The sequence below is a fragment of the Exophiala viscosa genome (assembly GCF_022695815.1).
Source record: "Exophiala viscosa unplaced genomic scaffold EDD37scaffold_1, whole genome shotgun sequence".
Taxonomy (NCBI): domain Eukaryota; kingdom Fungi; phylum Ascomycota; class Eurotiomycetes; order Chaetothyriales; family Herpotrichiellaceae; genus Exophiala; species Exophiala viscosa.
Window position 1 is genome coordinate 2623336 of NW_026944353.1, and position 20298 is coordinate 2643633.

A 20298-nucleotide genomic window follows, 5' to 3' on the forward strand; every position below is an offset into this window, starting at 1 on the left:
CTCGTCCAAAAAAACAAAAACAATCAACAATACGGATTCGCTGGTGGTCACCCACCCAACTACTAACGTATCGGCATATGGCTTAAGTACGGCTGAGCGAACGGGAAGCCCTGTGATCCATATCCTATGGTCGATTGCGGGAAAAATTGTGCTGGGATAAAAGATATACGGTATTCAACTATCAACCACCACACTTCTAGGCTAATCGGTGAGCCTGATTTCCGCCGTCATCGGCGCTGCCTGTGCGGAGCTGTCGATGGAGCATCGAAGCTATCATTCACCAATTTCTCCAGTAAAGCGAAAGCCACTCCCACGAGACTCGAGACTCGAGACATATTTACGGAGTGACCGATGTCTCATCCCAAGCTGACGCCTATCCTCTTGTCCCGATTCACGATTCATCTTCGTGGTCTCCGCCTCCCGACTTCATCAACATAGAAGCAGGTTACGAAGCTTCCAATCATCGGGACTCGCCCAAAATATCTCCGATTCAACTTTCCGACACCCTGCTGTCTTTGGATAGAGACAATGGCTGCTCGAGACTGTCACCACATGACACACGAGGTCCCAACTCCGCCCCGTCCCAGAAGACCCTCTCAATCTCCAACAACGGGGTTCTGCCCGGCGATGATGTCCTACATCCTGTGCGGTGGTGGAATCCGATTTGGCTGCATTCACTGGTACTGTGTGCTTTCATCATCCTGTTCCTGTCCTTGCTTGCGGGCCTGATCACTTTATGGCACTTTGTCCAGCTTGAACATGGTATCAGCACGGACATTACCAACAATCATTACGCATGGACCAACAGCGTTGCTTGTCGTCATTAGTACGGCGTGGAAACAGGTCGACTTCCACTGCCGGACCCTGGTGCCCTGGTCGCGTCTCCGCCATGGTCCTGCTCCAGCATGGGACCCACTCTTGCTGGACTATGTCTCTCCCATATTGCCCATGGTGCTGATCAATGCTGCTAAGAACCACGATTGGGCAGTTTTGGCCGGTGCCATCGGTGACTTGTTGTTGAGCATCGTCACTGTCTTTAGCACCGGCCTCCTTGTTCTTACGCCCACCCCAATGTCCCGGTCGGTCAGCAACCTCATAGTAAGTTCCAGATTCATCGGAACAAATTATACGATTGGACCCGGCGCAATCGATACTGAGTTGATGCGATATTATGGTATTCAGCAGCGAGGCCTCGAATATCAGTATGGCACGACAGAAAGTGTCGCTTACGATACTCTCGACTTCCAGTCCCTCGTCCCAGATTCTGTCGTAACTTCAACAGTGAACGGTGTGTTCCCCTTTTTTAACTGTGAGATCGTGGTACCGGAGATCGTTGGAGACAACTTCACCTGGTTCAATGATGGCGCCTATGTTAATGGAGATGAGCTGATGCTGAGACTCACTCTTAACCCGACCAACTGTCCTCCACTGTCTTCCTATTACAGTTGTTTAGCGTTGGATTGTCCAACAGGACAATCCATCTCGTCTCATCAGCTGTGGAACACGCCGTATTCTTATCATCACCCTCAACCATTGGATGACCTTGATCCTTGCGCCAACCTCTATCAGCTCACCATTACGAACCTCAACTTCCAGAGGGTGCCAGGCCATCCAGTTAATACCAGTGCTGCATGGAATGTGACCATGTCTGGGGCAGTTCGTATAGTCTGTGCGCCTGGCTATACCGTCGATACGGTCAACGTGACCGTGAACACTGCAAACCCCACCTCAAAGGGTGGAGTGAGTACCACGGGCCCACTGCATCGTATTGCAGATGTTCTTCCGGGATTCTCTTATTACAATCTGACCCAGGATTTCACGAACGAGGTCTATGTAAACAGCCTGCCAGAGCAGGAAAATGCGCCGTTCATAGATGATTTTGCGAGGCTGCTTGTTATCTTGAACGGCGGCTTTGCGAACACCATGTTGAATGCAACAGTGCTGAAAAGCACGGCTGAAGAAGCATTTAAGGGTGTGGCGGTCCAGCTTGCTGACACGTACTTACGGAAAGCGGATAACGGAACGACCACTGCCAACCTTGCGTACCAGGCGCAAAGGCTTCAAATTCGACTGGTGAGTGTATGGGCAATGGGTATGGGATTTATACTGCTAGCTGTCTCCGCCGCTGCCATCCTCATCTGGCGTGTTCGCAACGCAGTGTCATGCAACCCTAACTCAATTGGTAGCCACGTCACCATACTTGCTGCTAGCCCTACACTTCGGAGGCTGTTGGAAGGAGCCGGTGCCTATTCAACTCCGCTTGTCAGAAACCGTCTACGTTCTTCGATGGCTAGGTCTCGCATCACGAACAATGATGGGAATCCAGAACTATGTATCGAGATTGATGTTCCTGACGGAAGTCACGACAACCCGCTTGACGATTCAGGTGATGTTTCTTGGTGGAAACCCTTGTCGATTTCTATCTGGTTCATGACTTTCGCCATCATTTTGCCAGTCGCTATCATCGTGGCTCTGGAGGCTCTGCAACGCCGCTCAAATGCAAATGGCGGCCTGGTCAACATGTCACCTATTTCCACCATTGATCATTCAATTCCATCTCTACTTGGGTCTGCCATCCTAACATCCATTGCAATGCTTTACGGCGCCATCAACTTTACGGCATTTACGCTTGCGCCCTATCAAACCTTGGCCCGAGGTAGTGCTCCTACAAAGCGGACATTGCTGGGCACGTCCTTGGGAGATCTGCCACTGCAGTCCACAGTGAGAGCGACTCGCGATCGCCATGCAAGTGCTGCTTTGGCATCATTAGCTGCCATTTTCGGCAGTCTGCTGACTATAATCTCCTCAGGCCTCTATACAATTGAAAATACCCAGTTTGCCGTGGCTGTCAATATCTCTACATCTGACAAGTTCGTGCCATCATTCACCACTTCGACAGACGATGCAGCAGGGGCTATATTTGAACTTATAGAGCAGAACAATGCCTCTTATCCGGCACTGACCTACGATGAGTTGGCGTTTCCCGGCTTAGACCTCTCCACCTTGGGAGCAGAAGCTGTGAGTCAATTGACCGATCCGTCGCAACAGGTTATCCTACTGGCCGATATTTGGGCCATGAGAGCTTCACTCAACTGTACGCTAGTGCCGAGAAACACCATGCAAAAGACGACTCGCCAATACGGGAGCGCTGACAGTGGTCCTGGTTGTTTCGAAAGCCAGATTTTCTTCAATGCAAGCCTGCCTCCATCATGTCCACATTTCTTGAACGGAGACAACCAGACCGCGACGGATATACCCTTCTCGTACTCTGTGCAACATAACTGTCTCAACCATACCGTGGTAGGTATCTTTGTGCAAAACGTCCTCAACAATGAGGCTGGTATGGTCAATGGAGTCTCCCTGGGGCCTGAGGGTTCCTTTTTGGGAGCAGCAAGCAATCCTCCTGAGTGTCCATCCCTGGCATTTTTGTCCGGGTACTTTGTTGAAAACTCTACCTCAACAGAGAATTTCACGGCAATGACTTGCATCCAAGGGCTGGAACAGGCCCGAACAAATACGACCTTTGTCATCTCCGAAGGATCCATTCTTGTCAAGTCGAAACCTGTTGTTGACGAAAGCTCAAGTCGTTGGCTTGTCTCATTCAACAGCACCTACTGGTTCACAAAAGTAAACACGTTTGCCTCGTTCAACAACCGTTCATCTGGTACTCTCAGCGAGGACTCGTTCTATTCACAGGTCAAGTACGGTCCCGACGGGATACCTGCTGAGGATCTCACAGGTCCCTCTAACAACCAGCGGTTCATGGATGCTACTCTACACATCTATCGAAGATATTGGGCTCAGCTGATCAATGCCACCATGCGGCAAGATTTGCAGGACGACGAAGCAGCATCTTGTCCGGGAACGGTATTGAATATCAACAAACTAAGGCTTAAACAAAACGCAACGTCCAAACTCATTCTCCAGATTTTCCTCGGAATCATGCTCGTCTGTGGGATCTTTGTATATGGCCAACGAAACATGCACCACGTACTACCGCAATGTCCATGGAGTATCGCAGGTACCATGATTTTACTCGCGTACAGTGAGATGATCGAGCGGAAGATTGTCCCTCCCGGAGCAGAGTTCATGAATGACGAAGCATTAGCCAAGGTTTTTGTTGGCTACATGTTCAGTCTTGGTTGGTGGGACACTGGGATGAAGACTGGTGATTCTCCGCGCAGGAGATTCGGAATCGATATTGGGAAAGCTGATGCGAGCACAAAATCAGGACCGTTATGATGGCATCTGACGGCGTCGATGATACTATAATAACAACGATCTTTTCTGGCCATGGAGATCTTCAGCTCCGTCGTTACAGTCCTCTCACTCTACCCTCTCACTCATACAACACTTCGCACTGTTCCAGTCTCAACCTCATAAATCCAACCCGAGATGACAATGTCGTCTGGAATCAATTCGCTGTCCTTGAGCAGCTGCACATCCTTCTTCACGGCCTCTTCGAGATCAGTGAACGTTTGAAATTCTCCTTTCCCACCGACGAATTTCTTGAGTCCTTCAACACCCGCGGCGCCCAAGTTCTTCTCGACCAGCCCTGTCGCAGTCGGGGTGTCGAAGATCAGCATCCCGCATCCTGTATGCTTGATGAGGATGATCTCCTTGGTCCCGAGTAACTGCTGCGAGATGACGAGCGAGCGAAGAGCGTCGATCGCATTGCCTCCAGCATTGCGAATAACGTGCGCGTCGCCGAGGTCGATGCCATATGCCGCTGCAGGGTCAATCCGTGCATCCATGCATGTTACTATGCGCGCTTTGTTAAAACCAGTGACTGACTACAGTAGCTATGGTGACGTGTGAAACCTACGAACAGCATAATGCTTCGAGGGTGGAAGCTCAAGATGACCCTTGTTGAAGGTGGAAGCATAAACGGCATTCTTTTCCACGAGATTTTCTTGCAATGGGCTTTTGGTCGTTGTTGAAGTCGCCATTGCGTTGTCTTCTTTTGTCGAGGAGGATCTCGTTTTTTTGGTGGTCGGAGACTGTGTTTGGGGAAGAAGAATCTGTGGATCTTCGTTTTGGCGGCATTGATGAATGAAGTGGGATTGTTCAGGCCTGTTTTGATAACCACCACACACTTTTTGTACTACGAATAAGAATGTTGCTTTTGAAGAGAAGACGTCTTGGAACTCTGGGAGTGAACGCGAATAAGATCAACAGTGTGGGTCAGGCTGAACCGAGATCCGTTTTATGGGGCTTGAATACGGAGCCCTGAGCGCCGGATTTGGAAGGGATGAAATGGCGTGCTTTACCCCATAACTGATGTGATTTCAAGATTCCAGCACACTGGATATTCTTACTACTCACATCGAGAACAAGATATAGCTGGGAGCGCTGGCGCTGTATTAGTGTTGATAAAGGCCGACAACGCTCGGCATGAAGCCGAAGTCTTGGTCATTTGTACGGGCAATTCCAGAGGTGCGTAAAAATGAGACAGCGGCACCGGACCTACCTACCTAAGCACTTGATGTTTCCTGGACCTTGTCCTGAAATTGAGGCATACTACAAACCGCGCTTTGGTCCTTCTCATTTGAACCTATTTTCCTGCCCCATTTTTCTTACGTCTAAGAGACTCTTTGTCGTTTCTTGCTCACAAACTCCTCGTCCGCCGGAGGAGTCAAGACTTCCGGCTCAAAACTCTCAAGCTTTCGCAGTGCTTGACGTCTTGACAACGACTTGGGATCCAGATAAGGCTTCTCGCCAACCGATGTGATCCTCACGAGTTTTCGCCTGCCCTCGTAGTCACTAGAAAGAGCTGTCAGCACTTAAAAGACTCTATCTGGGGACGAGAAAGAACCCACTTCGTGGCTGTATGGAAAGTCGAGCGGCTAGGAAATATTCATCAGCAAGGAGTCAACAACAACGGAAAGATCGCAACGTACTTGTCCCAAATGACAACATCGTTGAGGCCCCATTTGAACCGACATTGCAAATCATGGTTCTCCGTGACCAGCTGGAGGACTAAGCATGCTGGTCAGCGCAAATCCTCACTCAACGAACTTACAATTTTACAGTATCTCTTCAACGCTTCCTCCTCCGCGTCTGTGACACCGTTGATCTTGCCGTCGTAAATTTGTTGACCTGCAGCGAACATGTGTCTCCAGCTATCATATTTTGTCAGCCACATGGCGTTCCATGTTCATGTTTTCAGACGCTCACCCAGTGACAGGGTTGGTGCGAACAACAGGACTGGTACTCAAGGTTAGCACAGGTGGTCATTCATTTTGGCACAACGTCAACATACTGCACAGCCTTGAAATCAAGGCCTTCGTTCTCGGGGTGTCCGCGATTCTCAGTGATGAGCGGATCGTTGGACTGCTTAAGCACTCTGGAGAAAACAGGCTATAGAAGAGTATGTCAACAGTGTTCCGCAAGAACTCAAAAATGCCACACACCTGGAAATGTGTGGCAGTCAAGCCGTCGCAAAGCTTTTGGTAATGAGGTGACATGCGGTCATACATCTCATATGCGGATGCAAAAAGAGTATCCCCTCCAGCGTTCCCAGGAGGCATATCAACCATCTTGAGGATAGCATAGTCCGACGGGATATGTTCAAAGGTTATGCTTTTTCGCGTATCAGCTGGATGTTCGTTCTCTATCGTTCACACTTCACAGAGGAACTTACTCGGAATGCCACAGATAACTAGCAAGCTTTGGAAGAGGGGCTTGGAAGCGGTTGCTATGGTTCTCCTTTTCTCTCTGGTTCGGGGAAACCTCAAATCAGCCACCTTTGATCCTTGGTATGATGGAGAGAACACTTGCTAACCTCGGAAGATACGAAGAAAACCTCTTCATCGGTGTTTCCATTCTCATCGTGATTCTTGACGTTGTCCTTGCTGCTAAGAGCGTGACGATGAAGTCCCGAGTCTGCAGGTCGACCGGTGAGCTCTCCGAGTTTGTTGGCGAGGACTTTAAGTTGTTCGTTGTCTATATTCTGGTCCCGGAAGAAGAGAGCCCCTCTTTGCGAGGCTGCAAAGATGGTAGGTGGTAAGTATGGTGCAAAATCACAGCATACCAGAATCTCCTACCCAGTACTGCAAGATCCCGGAGTTGTTCATCGTTTCCCAACAATTCGCTAAGTTGTAGTTTCGGATATTCACGTCCGATCGGCGGAGTGACGTCCGCGGATTCATATGCATCCAATGAGCCGGAATAAGCCAGAGGAGTGCGCAAGAGTCCCTCAGACATGATGGCGATAGATTGACTTACACTCCGTTGGGTTGTAGAGGAAATGATGCCGAGGAAATCGATATTGAGCAACCCGCAACAAAATGTATATCGTTCATCTCTCGGTCCTGAGTCCGAAGTCGGCAAGGAAGATTCCGTACAGAAAGATGGTAGCATGAAACGCATCTACTGTCGTGGAGAAGGGTCTTGGTGCTAGTAGAGTGGAGTGACAGATACTAATAGCTTGTACACAGTGAATACGGCTACACGGCACTCTAGTGTCAATTGTGTGCTAGATAACAGTGGATGATACCCCATACATCTTGCAGAGCTTTCACGCTCTTGTGCCTCATCTGATGTTGAGTAAAAGTCGGGCATCGTCTGTCCCTCATCAGCCTCGCCTGGAGCTGTCTGTATGAATGTAAGTCTAGAATACCAAAAGAGGAAACAGAGAATCGTCACGTATACAAAAAGCATCTGCTCCCAGACTCCCCATAGATCCAATGAGCTACTCGAGAGACGCGTCGTTATTGTCATCTCGTCTTCGCCAAGGATCACGCACTTTTGCTCCAGAATGATGTGACGAGGACTTAGGACCGTGAGCCTTCATATATGGGTCCTATGGAAATCTCCGAGTGGATGACCCAGTACCCAACATGTATTGGTGAGCCTCTCAGATGTCATTCTACATAGTAGTGAATGCATTGGCTTCAAAACTGGCTCTAGCCAGCGGGTTCGGAGTAGATACCGATCTCACAGTATTAGTAGTAAGTGGGCCGTGGCAGACTTTATCATGACCTCGGGAATCCCTATCCCATTCTTTGGTAACAGGCGATAAACGTGGCAGGGTCCGATGCCTTGATACATCTACATCCCGAGCCGTCAGTCCACATTTCCTTCACTCACCTTTCGAAAACCCCCTTCGTCGTTGACCATCATCCGGTAAAGGTGTTTGAGTTCCAGATTGGAAGGTTCTTCAAGATGGGCGTCGACAATGAGACCGTCTCTTCCGAGAGAAGTCTCCAAGAGGCCCCTACGAAGGGTCAGAAATGGAGGAGCCACATCTGGGTTACATGGGCCAAAAGCAAACAGGTACGTTTGGGCCGCTACATTCTGCTATACCATGACAGTATTGACATTGCTGCTTCCAAGGAACAACGCCTTCTACGCAAGGTCGACTACACACTTCTTGTGTTTGGCTTCCTCGGCACCTTTACGAAATTTCTCGACAAGTATGTTATCGCTTGCTAGAATGAAGCTTGCTCAATCATGACTAACGATGTGAATCAAGAACGAATCTTCAGACGGCCTTCGTATCTGGTATGAAGGAGGAGCTGGGCTTTTATGGCATTGTGAGTTTGCTTGGCCGACACCATGTTGAGACGAGAACAAGCGCTGATCAAGTATAAAAAGCAACTCAACTATGCCACGACCTGTTACAATGTTGGACTTATTGTTGCACTGTGGCCAGCAAGTCTCATTCTTGTTCGAACCAAGCCGAAATATTTCATCACTGCCATCCAGCTACTCTGGTCGATATGCACGTTCGCAAAAGCCAGAATGAACACGGCAGGACAGATGTACGCTTTGAGAACGCTGATTGGCATCTTTGAAACTGGACACTATTCCGGAATCATGTATCTCTGCGGATCATGGTATCAAAGTCGAGAGCTGGGAGTCCGTCTCTCCTTGGTCAACACCGCATCTCAAATCGGCCCCATGGCCGGTGCATACCTACAAAGCGCAGCGTACAAAGGCCTTGATGGAGTCAGCGGCATGTCCGGTTGGAGATGGGTACGTCCATCAAAGCTCCCGGAAATTGGTATCTGTTCATCGAGTGCTGATAGACCCCTAGCTTATGATGATCGATGGCATCATCTCGATTGTGGTCACCCTTCCACAGATCGTCCTACTTCCAGAGGTCCCGTCTCGGCTTGTGGCAAATTGGATGTTTACAGAGGAAGAAGTCATCCTCGCCAAAGATCGTCAACCGAAAGAAGGAAGAGCCAAGCAGGGATCTTTCACTCTTCCTCAGGTCAGACGCTGGTTCACGACACTCGAGATCTGGCTGCTTTGGGTTATATCAGTATGCAACATGATTGGCATGCAACCATCCCTTTCTTTGAATTTCTGGTTCAAGGGCTGGAACACCGTCAAGCCAGGATCTTTTACTGTGCCTCAAATCAACGACTACACCACCCCAATGTATGCCGTCATTCTTGTAACAACGGTCAGCATGGCATGGATCAGTGAGTTCTCCAATGCAACCCTTGAAGAAGTTTTGAAGCTGATTGGTAATCAAAGGTGATACTTTCCTCAACGCTCGCAGATGGCCCATGGTGGTCTTGGGCTGTACCATCAATGCCATTGTGTGCATAATACTGGGAGCGACCCCCGTCTACCCCCACAACAGAGCTTTCCGATGGTTTTTGTACTACAACAGCGGCTGGGGAGAGGCATCTAACTGCATGTTTTGGGCCTGGACTAGCGAGATCCTTGCTGGAGACCCCGCCACCCGATCGTTTGCTCTGGCCGGCCTCAACGTCTGGGCAGCCGTATTCGCAGCTACCATTCCCCTCGCCGTCTTCAAGACTGTCGATCAGCCTGCGGTTGTCAGTGGAAACTACACGGCGGCAGGCTTCCTGTTCTGCCAAGTCTTCACTTCACTCGCTCTGGCTGCTCTGGTTCAACGGAAAGCAAACCGTGGTGACGAGGAAAGCGACCGACCGGTCGTCGAAATCTCCGAGAATTCGAGCACATCTGACGTTGCTGGCGTAGAGGAGACATTCCCGGAAAAGGCGTGATGGTTTTGATGAACTTGAAGACAGCGTGCATAGGGTCCAGGTGTAATGTGGATCGGGCTGTGCTTTGAAGAACTAGCCCTATGCTGATCCACTAACGAGGATTCTCACCTAAAAGCATGCTTTGGAGACAGCGCCTCTTCGGATTGGACAAGGCAATCTCGCATCGGCAGCGAATCAAGGGCATCGGATGCCAGATTGTGGAAACTGGGCATAGTACTTCTACGAAATCACGTAAAGTCATATGAATTAGATCAGATCCCGCAGGTCACGGCTCGACTGACAACACTTCGAGCTTGAACTGACTGCAAATGACTGTAAACCAGAGTGTCGCAGCTCTTCCCGTAAATATCTCGACATGTCAGAACTTACCATCCTACTCTGTAATACCCGTCGATGAGTACCAAGATTTTTAATACGATAGGTACCATGAAATCGAATAACCTTATTGGTAATGCGGTAAATAGTAGGCGGTAAATTCTTTGAACCAAGCCTCTACCACTACGGACATCTCTGATTACTTCGATGTTTTTCAACTGGACCAGTGTGCCTTCATCTGCAAGGCAATGCTGCGTCTTAGGGTGTACATTGAAATGGCAAAAGAACCAATCTATATCCTTGCTGTATGGAGATTGTCGACCACATTCCTAGAGGGTAGAGCCATGTTGGAAGAGTTGTTGGCCAACAACCTGGCACAGTCAATCTCGTGGCCGGTTTTCGCGACCTTTCACCAGGGCTGCTACTAGCAGTTGATGATTCCGTCCAAGCCTCGAAAAGTGATGCTGTTTTCGGCAATGGTACCCTGAACCTCCGCTTCAACGACAGGGCCGAGATAGTAGTTCCGACCGCCCACGTACCAAAAGAAGACAGATGCCAGCGCAATAGCAGCAATGTACACAATCGCATAATTCATATCCTGCGGAGTGACAGGGCGAAAGTCGGGGACCACAAAAATGATACTGACGAAGAGTGTCCACAAGCACGCCCAAGCATTCACAACTATACCCGCCTTACCCATGGTCCATGGCCCCGGCTTAAACCTGTTAAAGGCTAGCTTGCACGCGATCGGTATACAGTACGACCAGTCAAACGCAATTGCGCAGACGTTGAAGACTCCGAGGATGGCAGTGTAGGACCCGAGCGCGATTAGATTAATCGCAATAATCCCGAAGACTGAGATCCAGATAGCGTAGAGGGGTGTACCGGTTCGTTTATCGATCCGAATCCAAATTCTGTGGAGAGGTATGAGCCGGTCCCGTGAGAAGGCGAAGATCGACCTGCCGAGCGCCTGGGTCGCCGTGAAACATACGAATTGTATGATAACGAAGGCAGCGACGGTGAAAAATATCCCCCCGCGTTTCCCGAGTGAGTTATAGTAAATTTGAGCGACTGGTTGGCCGATAGGAGAGAAAAGAATACTGTCGACGTCGCCCATACAAAAGCAAAGAACGATAGTAAACAGCCAGCCTAGGATATAGGTAGACGCCATGGCGAGGAAAATGGCCCATGGAGCTATAATCTCGGGGTCCTTGATCCTAGGCAGTTCATTAGTATGCTGCAATCAGCCAACATCTCAGGATAGACACGCTTACTCTTCACTAATATGCGCAGTCGAATCGTAACCAGTCATAGTCCAGGACACAGACAAGAAACCTAGGAGAAAGGAAAACCCAGTAGGATTCCATCCAGACTCGGGGATTTTGTCCACATGGGTAAAGACGTACGCAGCACTGTGTTTCTCCTCAGTCTTAACAAGCAACGCAACCGCACAGGCGAGCAGGACCGAAAAGTGAAAGATCACGTATGTCTTGGTCATCTTCTCCATCCAGGACGTTGGCAGCGAGTTGATCAGACCGGTTAAAACCGTTAGCGCTGCCGTGACCCCGACGGTCATACCGGTGGTAGGATACCAGCTGAAATCCCTAGCCATCGATACGGCCGCAAGCAGGATCTGCGCAGAACCGTACTCGGACGAGGCTATCCCCGTTAATTGGCCCAGGAGGTTGATCCAGCCGACAGCCCAACTAATCGACGGCACCCATTCCTTAGGAGCGAGACGAGAAACACTGTAGTAGAGGCCGCCGCATGTTGGGTAGGCAGAGACAATCTCGGCCACAGAGCAAGCAATGCACATGCAACCCAAGCCGGAGATCAACCAGCACCAGACGGCTGATGCGGAGCCACCGGCGTACAGTGGGTAGGAGAACGTGGTGGTGATCGTTGCGAAGAGGCCGGAGATACTGACGGCGAAGCTGAAGGTTGAGAGGTAGCCGAAGTGGCGTTGGAACACCTTTTCCAATCAATCCCGCGGTAAGTATGAATGTGGGCAAAAGCATGACAACACGGCTTCGACTTACAGGTTTATATCCAAAATGCTCTGCAAGTGCTCGGTCCGCAGCATTGAGCTCATCGAGCTGGACGGCGTGAATTGAAGGACAGTCGACATTGATCGCACCTGCAACGTCATTTGACTTCTGGGAGTCGCCGTTGGCGCTCAGCTCCATCTTGGCCGGTTCGTCTTCTGGACCCAATTTGGCTGATAGAAGTTGAGATGAACACATCGCGGTTTTTGTTCCGAAAGTTTTGATGGAGCAGAACAAATATGTGTGCAATTACTTGCTGAGCTGGGAAAAAGCGAAGGCAACACTTTTGAGCTTATACATAGTCCCTCGAGACTCAAGGTAGAGGGTCTGCAAGGATACGCCATCTTGAACAGCCCCTTGCGTCCAGCGCAGAGATAAGGGATGTTGTTCCGTTGCTCTGATCGTTTCGACGACACGGACATTAGCGAGATCCAGACACCCCATCGATTGTCAAATTGCCCGTAGGCACAGTCATTTCTCAGAACCCCAGAGATTATTTAGGAAAGCTTTTGCTATCGAAGCGGGAGGGCGGGCGTGGAACAAGGTTACGCTAGACCAGATCAAGAAAGTTTGTCCCTTTAGCGTAGAAGCAATGATCCACAGTTCCTTTCGTCTTTGGAGCTATGGGGTACCTGCATGCTCGCTCGTAGCACTGCTCCAGGATCTCATGGAAGTCGAACGGGGCTAAGTCCCAGATTGAAGCTGCAGATGACGTGTTATTCCAAGGTGACGAGTAGAGACGCCATTCCGTGGCCTGAGACAGACATTGCCAGGCGGAAGAGGTTAAGATGACCTATTGGTCGTTTTGAGAGAATGAAGACTGATTGCTATGGAAACTGAAACCTGGCCTGTTAAAGGCAGAGCATTCTAGACTACCAATCCGAGAACGACTTCAGCTCTTCATCTCCGCATACCGCATTGCAGAACCTTTCCTCCGCCTCGATAGACTCAGATCTCATGCTTCTCCGGATAGGGACAATCTTGTGGCCAAGCTTCTCCTCCTCCGACCAATGCTGCTCGACTGCAGCTTTGACAAGACCCTTGAAGTAGATGACTCCTTTCTCGTTGTGCGAGTGCAGTGGTCCGCTGACGTACGTATCTGAGTTCAGGTTCCTCTGGGCCCCATTGCTCAGACCCTTGTCTTCATTCTCGATCTGCTTGAAAAATGCATCTATGTCCCTGAATTCCTGTTCTGCGAGACCTCTGCGCCGGTACACCTCGTACTGCATCTTGACGCTCTTGGAAGATGTCGGAGTAACACGCATCAGGTATGTGTATTCATCCCTGACGGATGTCAAAATAGTTCTTCTTCTTTCAAGGACCGGGGTACTTACGAGATTGTGATGCTAGCGTTAGGGAAGAGGTAAGTTGGCTGAACACCATACTTTTGCTCGACCGTGTCCAATGCTTCAGAGTGGTGCTCAATCCATCCTTTCTGGCAGACCACATCATATGTAGGCAACTTTGTTGTGGCAACAATGCCGGGGTGTGCAGTTTGGCAATGATAGCACTGTCGAGTGGTTAGATATTTCGTCCTCCATCTTCCACTATAAGTACAGGAGCCGTACTTGCCTCGTTGTAATTGTCGATGATATTCTTCCAATTGTATTCACCCTCCATCTCCCATGTATGATCAAACTCGAAAGCCTCCATCGTGAACTTCCCCAGCCGGGGCTGTTGGTCCACGCCCTGAAAGTGTTTTTCCCACGAGATCGTTGGAGGACTAGCAGAGTCCAGGTTCACCCAAACCCAGCCCAGCTTGTCAACACGGAGATGGGCTTCGAATAGTGAGTATTGGGATTTATCGAAATGCTCCATAGTGTCAAATCGTGGAGCTTTGGCAACTTCCCCCGAAAGACCATACGACCATCCTGGCAAGAGTGAGCATAGCCGTCTCCTCCATTCTGGCATCGACTCACCATGGTATTTGCATGACAGAATACTAGCTTTGCCAGACTCCTTGTCAAGAATCGGATATGCTCTGTGGCGACAGATGTTCAGGAATGCCTTGAGCCTATTTTTGCGATCACGGATGATGAAGAACTCATATCCTGCTATCTCATACTTGACGAACTCCCCGACGCTTCTGAATCTCATGGAATGGGAGACACAGAGCCAACTTTTGGAGAATATGGCCCTCTTTTCAAGCTCGTACATACCATTCTCTCGATACCATGAAGCGGGAAGCGTGCCATGAACACTTTTCAATGACTCCATGTCTCCCATAGTCGTTTCGAAATAAGAAGGTCGTGGTAAGTGGAAACTTTGATTGTCGGAAAGTAAGATGTAGCAGTGTGGCGGTCGAGGACCTTCGAGAAATTCCGGCAGAAATGTCAGTATCTGAATAAATAGCCTTGAGGCTGTCCCTTTCCTTGAGTAGTCTTGAGAAGTTGCTGACGTTGACGAGTGTATTGTAATCGTGGATTCGCAGTTGACCATTCAGCGGCAACACGACCACATTGAACTCTCGAGCGGCCTTCTCCATGAACTGAAGCTCTGTCGTGGAACAGACCGCATCGCCATGTGGTCACATAGTCCAGAATCCGCTTTACTTCGTACCCGATTCTGACAAGGATGTTCGTAAACTCTGAACAAATCCGGAATAGTCCTATCACGTCAGCCAATGAGCGTTGACATTACCTAGGTCCAATCTTCCTATGCCCGATGAGCCCGTCTCGATTTTTGTGTCGATAACCATTAGACCAGAAGAAGGTTACACTGAGAGGCAGCGTGCGACTAGGCAGGTACAGTAGGTTGGTCTCAGGGTTCTGTCTATACTCGAAGTTTATCTAGGGATGAACTTCTCACCCTTATGGTCTAGTCCATGATCCAAGAAGCACCTAATTCCAGGAGTGGCCTCTGGATCACTTCCAATCTGCTGACCGGCTCGGAAGGCAGCTTCTAAATGACCGCGGTGTTTGCCACTCCCGTCGAACGCACAATCTTCGAGGATGGTGATTCGAAGAGGATCGAATCCACAGTAACCGAACACGCCGTAGCGCCAGAGATGATGGATTTGTTTGTCGTAACTCCAGCGGTTCAGCTGGTTCGATGATGCCCCCGTCAGAGCCAATATCGTACAGGGTCGATGGTCGAGAAGGCTTCCTTCCGGATCATGCTTCCAGTGATATGCCCATCCCGCAGACCAAACTCTGTCCAACCACCCTTTCATCATGGCCGGCATTCCGTACCACCAGACTGGGAAGATGAAGAAGATCCCCTCTGCTTCTTCGACGAGTCGTTGATGCTCCAGGACGTCATCCGGCATTTTGACACCTTCAAATTGCTCCAAATCTCGTTTTGTAAGGATTGGATTGAACCCGATTTGGTACAAGTCGAGGGTCTTGACCGTGTGACCCTTGTCTTTGGCTCCATCGATAACCTTTTGTGCTATTGCATGGGAAAAGGATTGCTGGTTTGGATGGGCAATGACAACGAGTATATGCATTCTATTGGATGTCGGTCGGAGACGTGTCAATTGATCGAGTTTTCGAAGTTGTATCCAGGCGGTTGAATATTTCTGCCATCAGAAGTTGGGGAGGGGGTCTTGCAAATGTATTTGTACATGCCAAACCGATGCCTTTGCACTCCGATGGCGTGGGGAACGTACGGAGTAGTCCGTGCGGCACATGGGCTTGCCCAAGGATTTCCCGGTCACGAATCTAAATCATCAAGAACTGCCACTTGCTCTCAATCATCACATCCACCCAGAAAATGTCTTTTCCTTGATCCATCAAATCCCAGGTTTTTAGAACAAGCATTCTCATGCGGTCGATAGTCTGAAATGGAAGCACAGACTGTACCCGCTCAAACCGAGCTAAGACGGCTGCTCTTGCCTGTTGCAATGATTCTTGTCGCCTTGTAGCATCCATGCCAGTCAGATTCCGTCCCGGCACGTTTCCTGACGTGTCCTCGAGCTCAACCTGAGGGTTCAATGTTTGCCTTGCTGCATCGACTCGTGGCACGCTTCCAAGTTCGCCCGAAATGATGACCAGTATGATAGCCTCGATAGTGCGAGTACCAGATAACTCGCTATTCTTGGCAAGAATGTGTAGCGCGTGGAGGGCTAGTGACACCAGATGGTCCTCCATTGACTCACTTCTAGGTCCGCATGTCTCGTCGTTAGAACCATGTGCCAGTTTGGTCCTGAGCAAGTCCGGGAATGCGTGATAGAGCAATAACAGACCACATACTCGGTACGCGTTTGCTATATTGATCAGATCTGCAACCGGAGTGTACGGGTCCTTTGGGTCGACAACTGATTCTGCCGAGGGTAGATCCAGAGTGTGTAGTTGAGATTCCAGGCCTCGAGCACTTTCGATGTTGGAGAGGGACTCTAGAACAGTTTTGATTGTCGTTAGTGGACGGTCAAGATATTTGCGCCGTTCTCCCAGCACCAAATACCCAACCTTGCCGAGTAAATATTGGACCTCGGAGGAGACTCCGGTCAAGGGGTGAGGAATTCGACGCTTGGTTGCGCTCATTGGAGTGAGACGAGGAGGGTCCTGGATGACCTGCTGAGAAGGATCGCAGGCGAACGAAAGCATCATCCACCAATATACCAAACATTCTTCGAAATATTGATAGTTCTGTGTCGGCATGATTTCTTCGATGTCGACACTTCGTAGTAACGCAGCAGCGGCGTTATAATGGGCGAGTCCAAGGTCCTCTAGGTCGTACCAGCTACTGCTAAGGCCGAACATGACGATTCCTAGGAGGAGCTCGATCTTTTTCATCGAGTGAACGGAATCGATCTCTGAAAGAATGAGCGATATTTGATTGAGAGTGCTGATACGTGCTTCGTTTACGACAATGTCGAGACCGCTCCCACCAGTCAAGCTCAGTTCGTAAGCACCGGCCAAAAACTTGAATAGAGAAATAAGTAGAGACGACCGTGTCCATGCGGAGAGGGCTGCTGCCCGAAATGGATTGAATGATCCGTTATAAATAGATAGTATCCGAGCGAGACGGTCAGAATAGCAGTTCACCAGAAGTAGGTCGTCTTGGAAAACCAGCGTAGGCCGATGCTTTGATGATTGCAATAAAAGAGCATTTGAAGGAGTAGAAGAAGGTGATTCCGACTCAAGCGATTCTAGTCCTTCTTCTTCGTTGGCAATTTGAACTAGGTCATCTGGGGAGGCATCCTGAAGCGTTCCCCTTCGTGTATGTCCTCCAAGGATGCTTTCGTGGTGAGTCTGGCGCTGAGCGGTAATCGTCATGGCCTGCGGTGAACGTGTACGTGAATGTGGCATAGCTAAGTAGCTGTCTTGTTGGTGTTTGGATGACCATCGTAAAGGTCTGTGATAACCCGGGCATGTCCAGCCGCGATTTGAACCTGGAAGGGATTAGGACAGATAAACTAAACGAAGCCATAGGATGCCATGGAGTCTCACATCCGGAGCAGGCAGGCTTCTTTTCGTCACATTTGACCTGCGATCATGATTAGCACCCTTTGCGACGTCTTTCGGTTACCGGCAGAAAACACACTCACTCTCCGGCTCTTACAAACACTGCATCCACCTCGGGATTTTCTCAGCATGTCTCACAGGGATCAATATCATCGGCGAAGGCCGGCGAGTAACAGCATCGTAGTGGTAGGCAAAGAGCTTGTTGGATTATCCAGATAAGAAACTGAAGTTCGTCAAGTCAAAAAGAGGGAATGTCTCAGGACAGATACAGCGGGTGCTGCCGAGCGACCAGATACTGCCAAGGTGCCAAGGCTTAAGTTCACCCTTTCCCCATACAAATGCCATATAAATAATATAGCTCGGTTTTCAAGCTTAGGACAGTTGCACCACACTTATATCTTTGACTACTTTTGAAGCATTCGACCTCGCTATCGATTACACTTATATAGAAACTCTTAATGTTGATAACTTAAGCCCGCAACAAGAGGTATTATAGATAAAAGTAAGAGATAAAAGCAATCGACGGTAAAACTAGTAAGCGCCTATAAGTAAGGCTTACTCCCTAGCTAGGGAAGACGTTAAAACATATAAAAATTATATATATAAACTTAACCTTACGAGTAACAGCGAGGTCGGTAAGGCTGAGGGTAAGGTTGCGTAGTGGTAGCATAATCATTATATTTGTTGTATATGATCGTACTTCTCTCCCATATAGATTTAGTACGATCAAAGTGTGCCGATATATCGCCGGCATCGGATAGATACTCCGTGTATCTGTCCTGAGACATTCCCCAAAAAGAAGACGACGGTGCCAAGATAGGAAGCAAGCCGCTCTAGATGCAGTAAGCTAAACGCAGGCTGTGAACTAATGGCTAAATTTGCAGGCTAATCCGTCATTAGTCGTCCGTGCGGGGTGTTCTAGTGAAGAAGCCTATGCCCGGAGCGATATTTCTCATCAAGCGGAACAGTAAGAGAAACTATTAACCATCCTTAGCCGCCGAGAACACCATGTCACATTTTTCTCCCTTGGGAAGCACAAGGAAATGATCCTTTATCGTTATACTATGGTCTATATACGTCGTTGCCCGGGAAAGGTTGAAACGAACTGGAAGCTCAAGCCGCCGTTAATGATGCGGACTGTTACCAACACCCGGCCAAACAACAAATGGCGCCTTCGCAAGGTAGGTGATGGGCGGAAAGTGGGGTTTCAATCTCATCAAGCGTCTTTCCCTTCGGTTCCGGGATCAGAAGAGTGACCAGGGCAACCAAAGATAGAACCCCTGAAAGCAGACCTAGGACACCGCGGAGGCCAATCTGTTTCGTGGCTGTGGCGAAAGAGTACGCCGGCAGCAGGGCGCCAGCTTTTCCCGATGCTGCGGAAATACCATGAGCGGTGCCACGCACACGAGTAGGGAATACTTCGGCCGGTATCAGGAAAGTCGTGACGCTGGGTCCACATGCCAAAGCGAACTGAGAGAGAGTAAAGAGCGCAATGAGTCCACCAGAGCTGGAGATATCGCTGACGCCGGCCCAGATGGCGAAGAATACGCAAGCAAGAACACAGGTCCCGCAGTGTTGCGCACGACGGCCAATAAGATCGGGAAGAAAAACACCCATGTAGACTCCTGGTACCCAGCCCTGGCAAGAATATTAGCTATCAATGAGTGATGCTCGAAGATTGACTGCTTGCTTACGGCTAGCTGCACAATGGTATTGCCGACGGCAATCTTCCAGAGTTTTGTCATGGGTCCTTACCGCCGGCAAATCGTATGTCTTCAAGGACTATGCTCTGGTTCAGACTGATGCCGTAAGAGGCGATGTCACTATTCACGAATCAGCAATGAACATCCCCATGTGAGCTGCGGCTTACTAAAGGAACCACGAAGCCGTGGTCGCAAACGGCACTCTGGCATGCTTCCAATCAGAGAAGTATTTGCGAAATTCGCGGACCTGGACCATGTAATTTCGGCCACTGGATCTTTTGACGACATCTGTAGGTCTGTCAGTGGCTCGTGCTGTAATAGTAAATTCGTTGTCCTCACATTCTCCGTAAGCTTTTGTCTCCTGAATCCTCCACCGAACATATAATGTACATGCTGCCGGGATGATACCCAGTCCGAGAAGCAAGCGCCACACCCATTCCAGGTGATTGATGTCCCTTGCAATAGCACCTTTGAAGGCGGCGAGGAGAATCACCAGGACTATGCTGGCCGTCATGGACTCCAAAGAGTTATTTGAGAATATCAGCAGTATGGTCGAGCTCTGGTCCCCACGATACTGTGCTCGGCGGAAAGTGCTGAAGCCATGAGATAGTCTTGACACGGGCATTAGGGTCTCCGATATGTCAACTCGGGGATATGAAACTCACCTCCCCCTGCACCCATGCCGGTGACGAACCGGAAGACTGAAATCCAGGCAACAACTCCAGTGGTGGATAGGCCTCTCCAAGGAAGAAGTACGACAAGGGCGGTGCCCAAAACGGTGAAGATGGACTCCTTGCCATATACGCTCTTGATCCGCAGATTCATTTCTGCAGGCGCG

At 49.6% G+C, this 20298-nt stretch overlaps 10 protein-coding genes across 10 annotated transcripts; 2 read left to right on the forward strand and 8 right to left on the reverse strand.

Annotated features, from left to right (window-relative positions):
- Positions 1 to 554: 554 nt before the first annotated feature.
- EDD37DRAFT_49503 (uncharacterized protein) lies at positions 555 to 4293 on the forward strand. Its single transcript, XM_062813381.1, has one exon. It carries the CDS (start codon positions 760 to 762, stop codon positions 4240 to 4242), a length of 3483 nt encoding a protein of 1160 aa, XP_062675277.1. The 5' UTR covers positions 555 to 759; the 3' UTR covers positions 4243 to 4293.
- EDD37DRAFT_49507 (carbonic anhydrase) lies at positions 4293 to 5271 on the reverse strand. The gene is made up of 2 exons (XM_062813383.1): positions 4826 to 5271; positions 4293 to 4762 (listed from the first exon to the last, which is right to left on the reverse strand). The coding sequence occupies exons 1-2, from the start codon at positions 4947 to 4949 to the stop codon at positions 4344 to 4346; spliced, it is 543 nt and encodes a 180-aa protein (XP_062675278.1). The 5' UTR covers positions 4950 to 5271; the 3' UTR covers positions 4293 to 4343.
- Positions 5272 to 5411: 140 nt separating this feature from the next.
- EDD37DRAFT_49522 (uncharacterized protein) lies at positions 5412 to 7545 on the reverse strand. Its single transcript, XM_062813387.1, has 10 exons — positions 7047 to 7545; positions 6785 to 6987; positions 6644 to 6717; positions 6414 to 6582; positions 6263 to 6360; positions 6178 to 6207; positions 6031 to 6122; positions 5901 to 5979; positions 5820 to 5846; positions 5412 to 5763 (listed from the first exon to the last, which is right to left on the reverse strand). Exons 1-10 carry the CDS (start codon positions 7369 to 7371, stop codon positions 5583 to 5585), a joined length of 1278 nt encoding a protein of 425 aa, XP_062675279.1. The 5' UTR covers positions 7372 to 7545; the 3' UTR covers positions 5412 to 5582.
- A 621-nt stretch (positions 7546 to 8166) lies between these two features.
- On the forward strand, positions 8167 to 9989 carry EDD37DRAFT_661348 (major facilitator superfamily domain-containing protein; the record flags this gene model as incomplete). The annotated part of the gene is made up of 6 exons (XM_062819137.1): positions 8167 to 8277; positions 8338 to 8417; positions 8477 to 8537; positions 8599 to 8979; positions 9041 to 9434; positions 9490 to 9989. The coding sequence occupies 6 exons, from the start codon at positions 8167 to 8169 to the stop codon at positions 9987 to 9989; spliced, it is 1527 nt and encodes a 508-aa protein (XP_062675280.1).
- Positions 9990 to 10791: 802 nt separating this feature from the next.
- On the reverse strand, positions 10792 to 12509 carry EDD37DRAFT_572400 (putative amino acid permease; the record flags this gene model as incomplete). The annotated part of the gene is made up of 3 exons (XM_062814358.1): positions 12344 to 12509; positions 11579 to 12276; positions 10792 to 11521 (listed from the first exon to the last, which is right to left on the reverse strand). Coding segments are annotated over exons 1-3 (1575 nt in total), but the record flags the coding sequence as incomplete, so codon positions are not given.
- A 712-nt stretch (positions 12510 to 13221) lies between these two features.
- On the reverse strand, positions 13222 to 14575 carry EDD37DRAFT_655404 (Rieske [2Fe-2S] iron-sulfur domain-containing protein; the record flags this gene model as incomplete). Its single annotated transcript, XM_062818758.1, has 4 exons — positions 13222 to 13633; positions 13684 to 13859; positions 13922 to 14220; positions 14269 to 14575. The coding sequence occupies 4 exons, from the start codon at positions 14573 to 14575 to the stop codon at positions 13222 to 13224; spliced, it is 1194 nt and encodes a 397-aa protein (XP_062675282.1).
- Positions 14576 to 14886: 311 nt separating this feature from the next.
- EDD37DRAFT_49568 (flavodoxin-like protein) lies at positions 14887 to 15904 on the reverse strand. The gene has a single exon (XM_062813396.1). It carries the CDS (start codon positions 15795 to 15797, stop codon positions 15135 to 15137), a length of 663 nt encoding a protein of 220 aa, XP_062675283.1. The 5' UTR covers positions 15798 to 15904; the 3' UTR covers positions 14887 to 15134.
- EDD37DRAFT_49543 (fungal-specific transcription factor domain-containing protein) lies at positions 15905 to 18087 on the reverse strand. The gene is made up of 3 exons (XM_062813391.1): positions 17841 to 18087; positions 17743 to 17779; positions 15905 to 17684 (listed from the first exon to the last, which is right to left on the reverse strand). Exons 1-3 carry the CDS (start codon positions 17886 to 17888, stop codon positions 16012 to 16014), a joined length of 1758 nt encoding a protein of 585 aa, XP_062675284.1. The 5' UTR covers positions 17889 to 18087; the 3' UTR covers positions 15905 to 16011.
- A 674-nt stretch (positions 18088 to 18761) lies between these two features.
- On the reverse strand, positions 18762 to 19473 carry EDD37DRAFT_616838 (general substrate transporter). Its single transcript, XM_062815690.1, has one exon. The coding sequence runs from the start codon at positions 19372 to 19374 to the stop codon at positions 18898 to 18900; it is 477 nt and encodes a 158-aa protein (XP_062675285.1). The 5' UTR covers positions 19375 to 19473; the 3' UTR covers positions 18762 to 18897.
- On the reverse strand, positions 19438 to 20290 carry EDD37DRAFT_49579 (uncharacterized protein). Its single transcript, XM_062813397.1, has one exon. It carries the CDS (start codon positions 20083 to 20085, stop codon positions 19627 to 19629), a length of 459 nt encoding a protein of 152 aa, XP_062675286.1. The 5' UTR covers positions 20086 to 20290; the 3' UTR covers positions 19438 to 19626.
- Between the last annotated feature and the right edge of the window lie 8 nt (positions 20291 to 20298).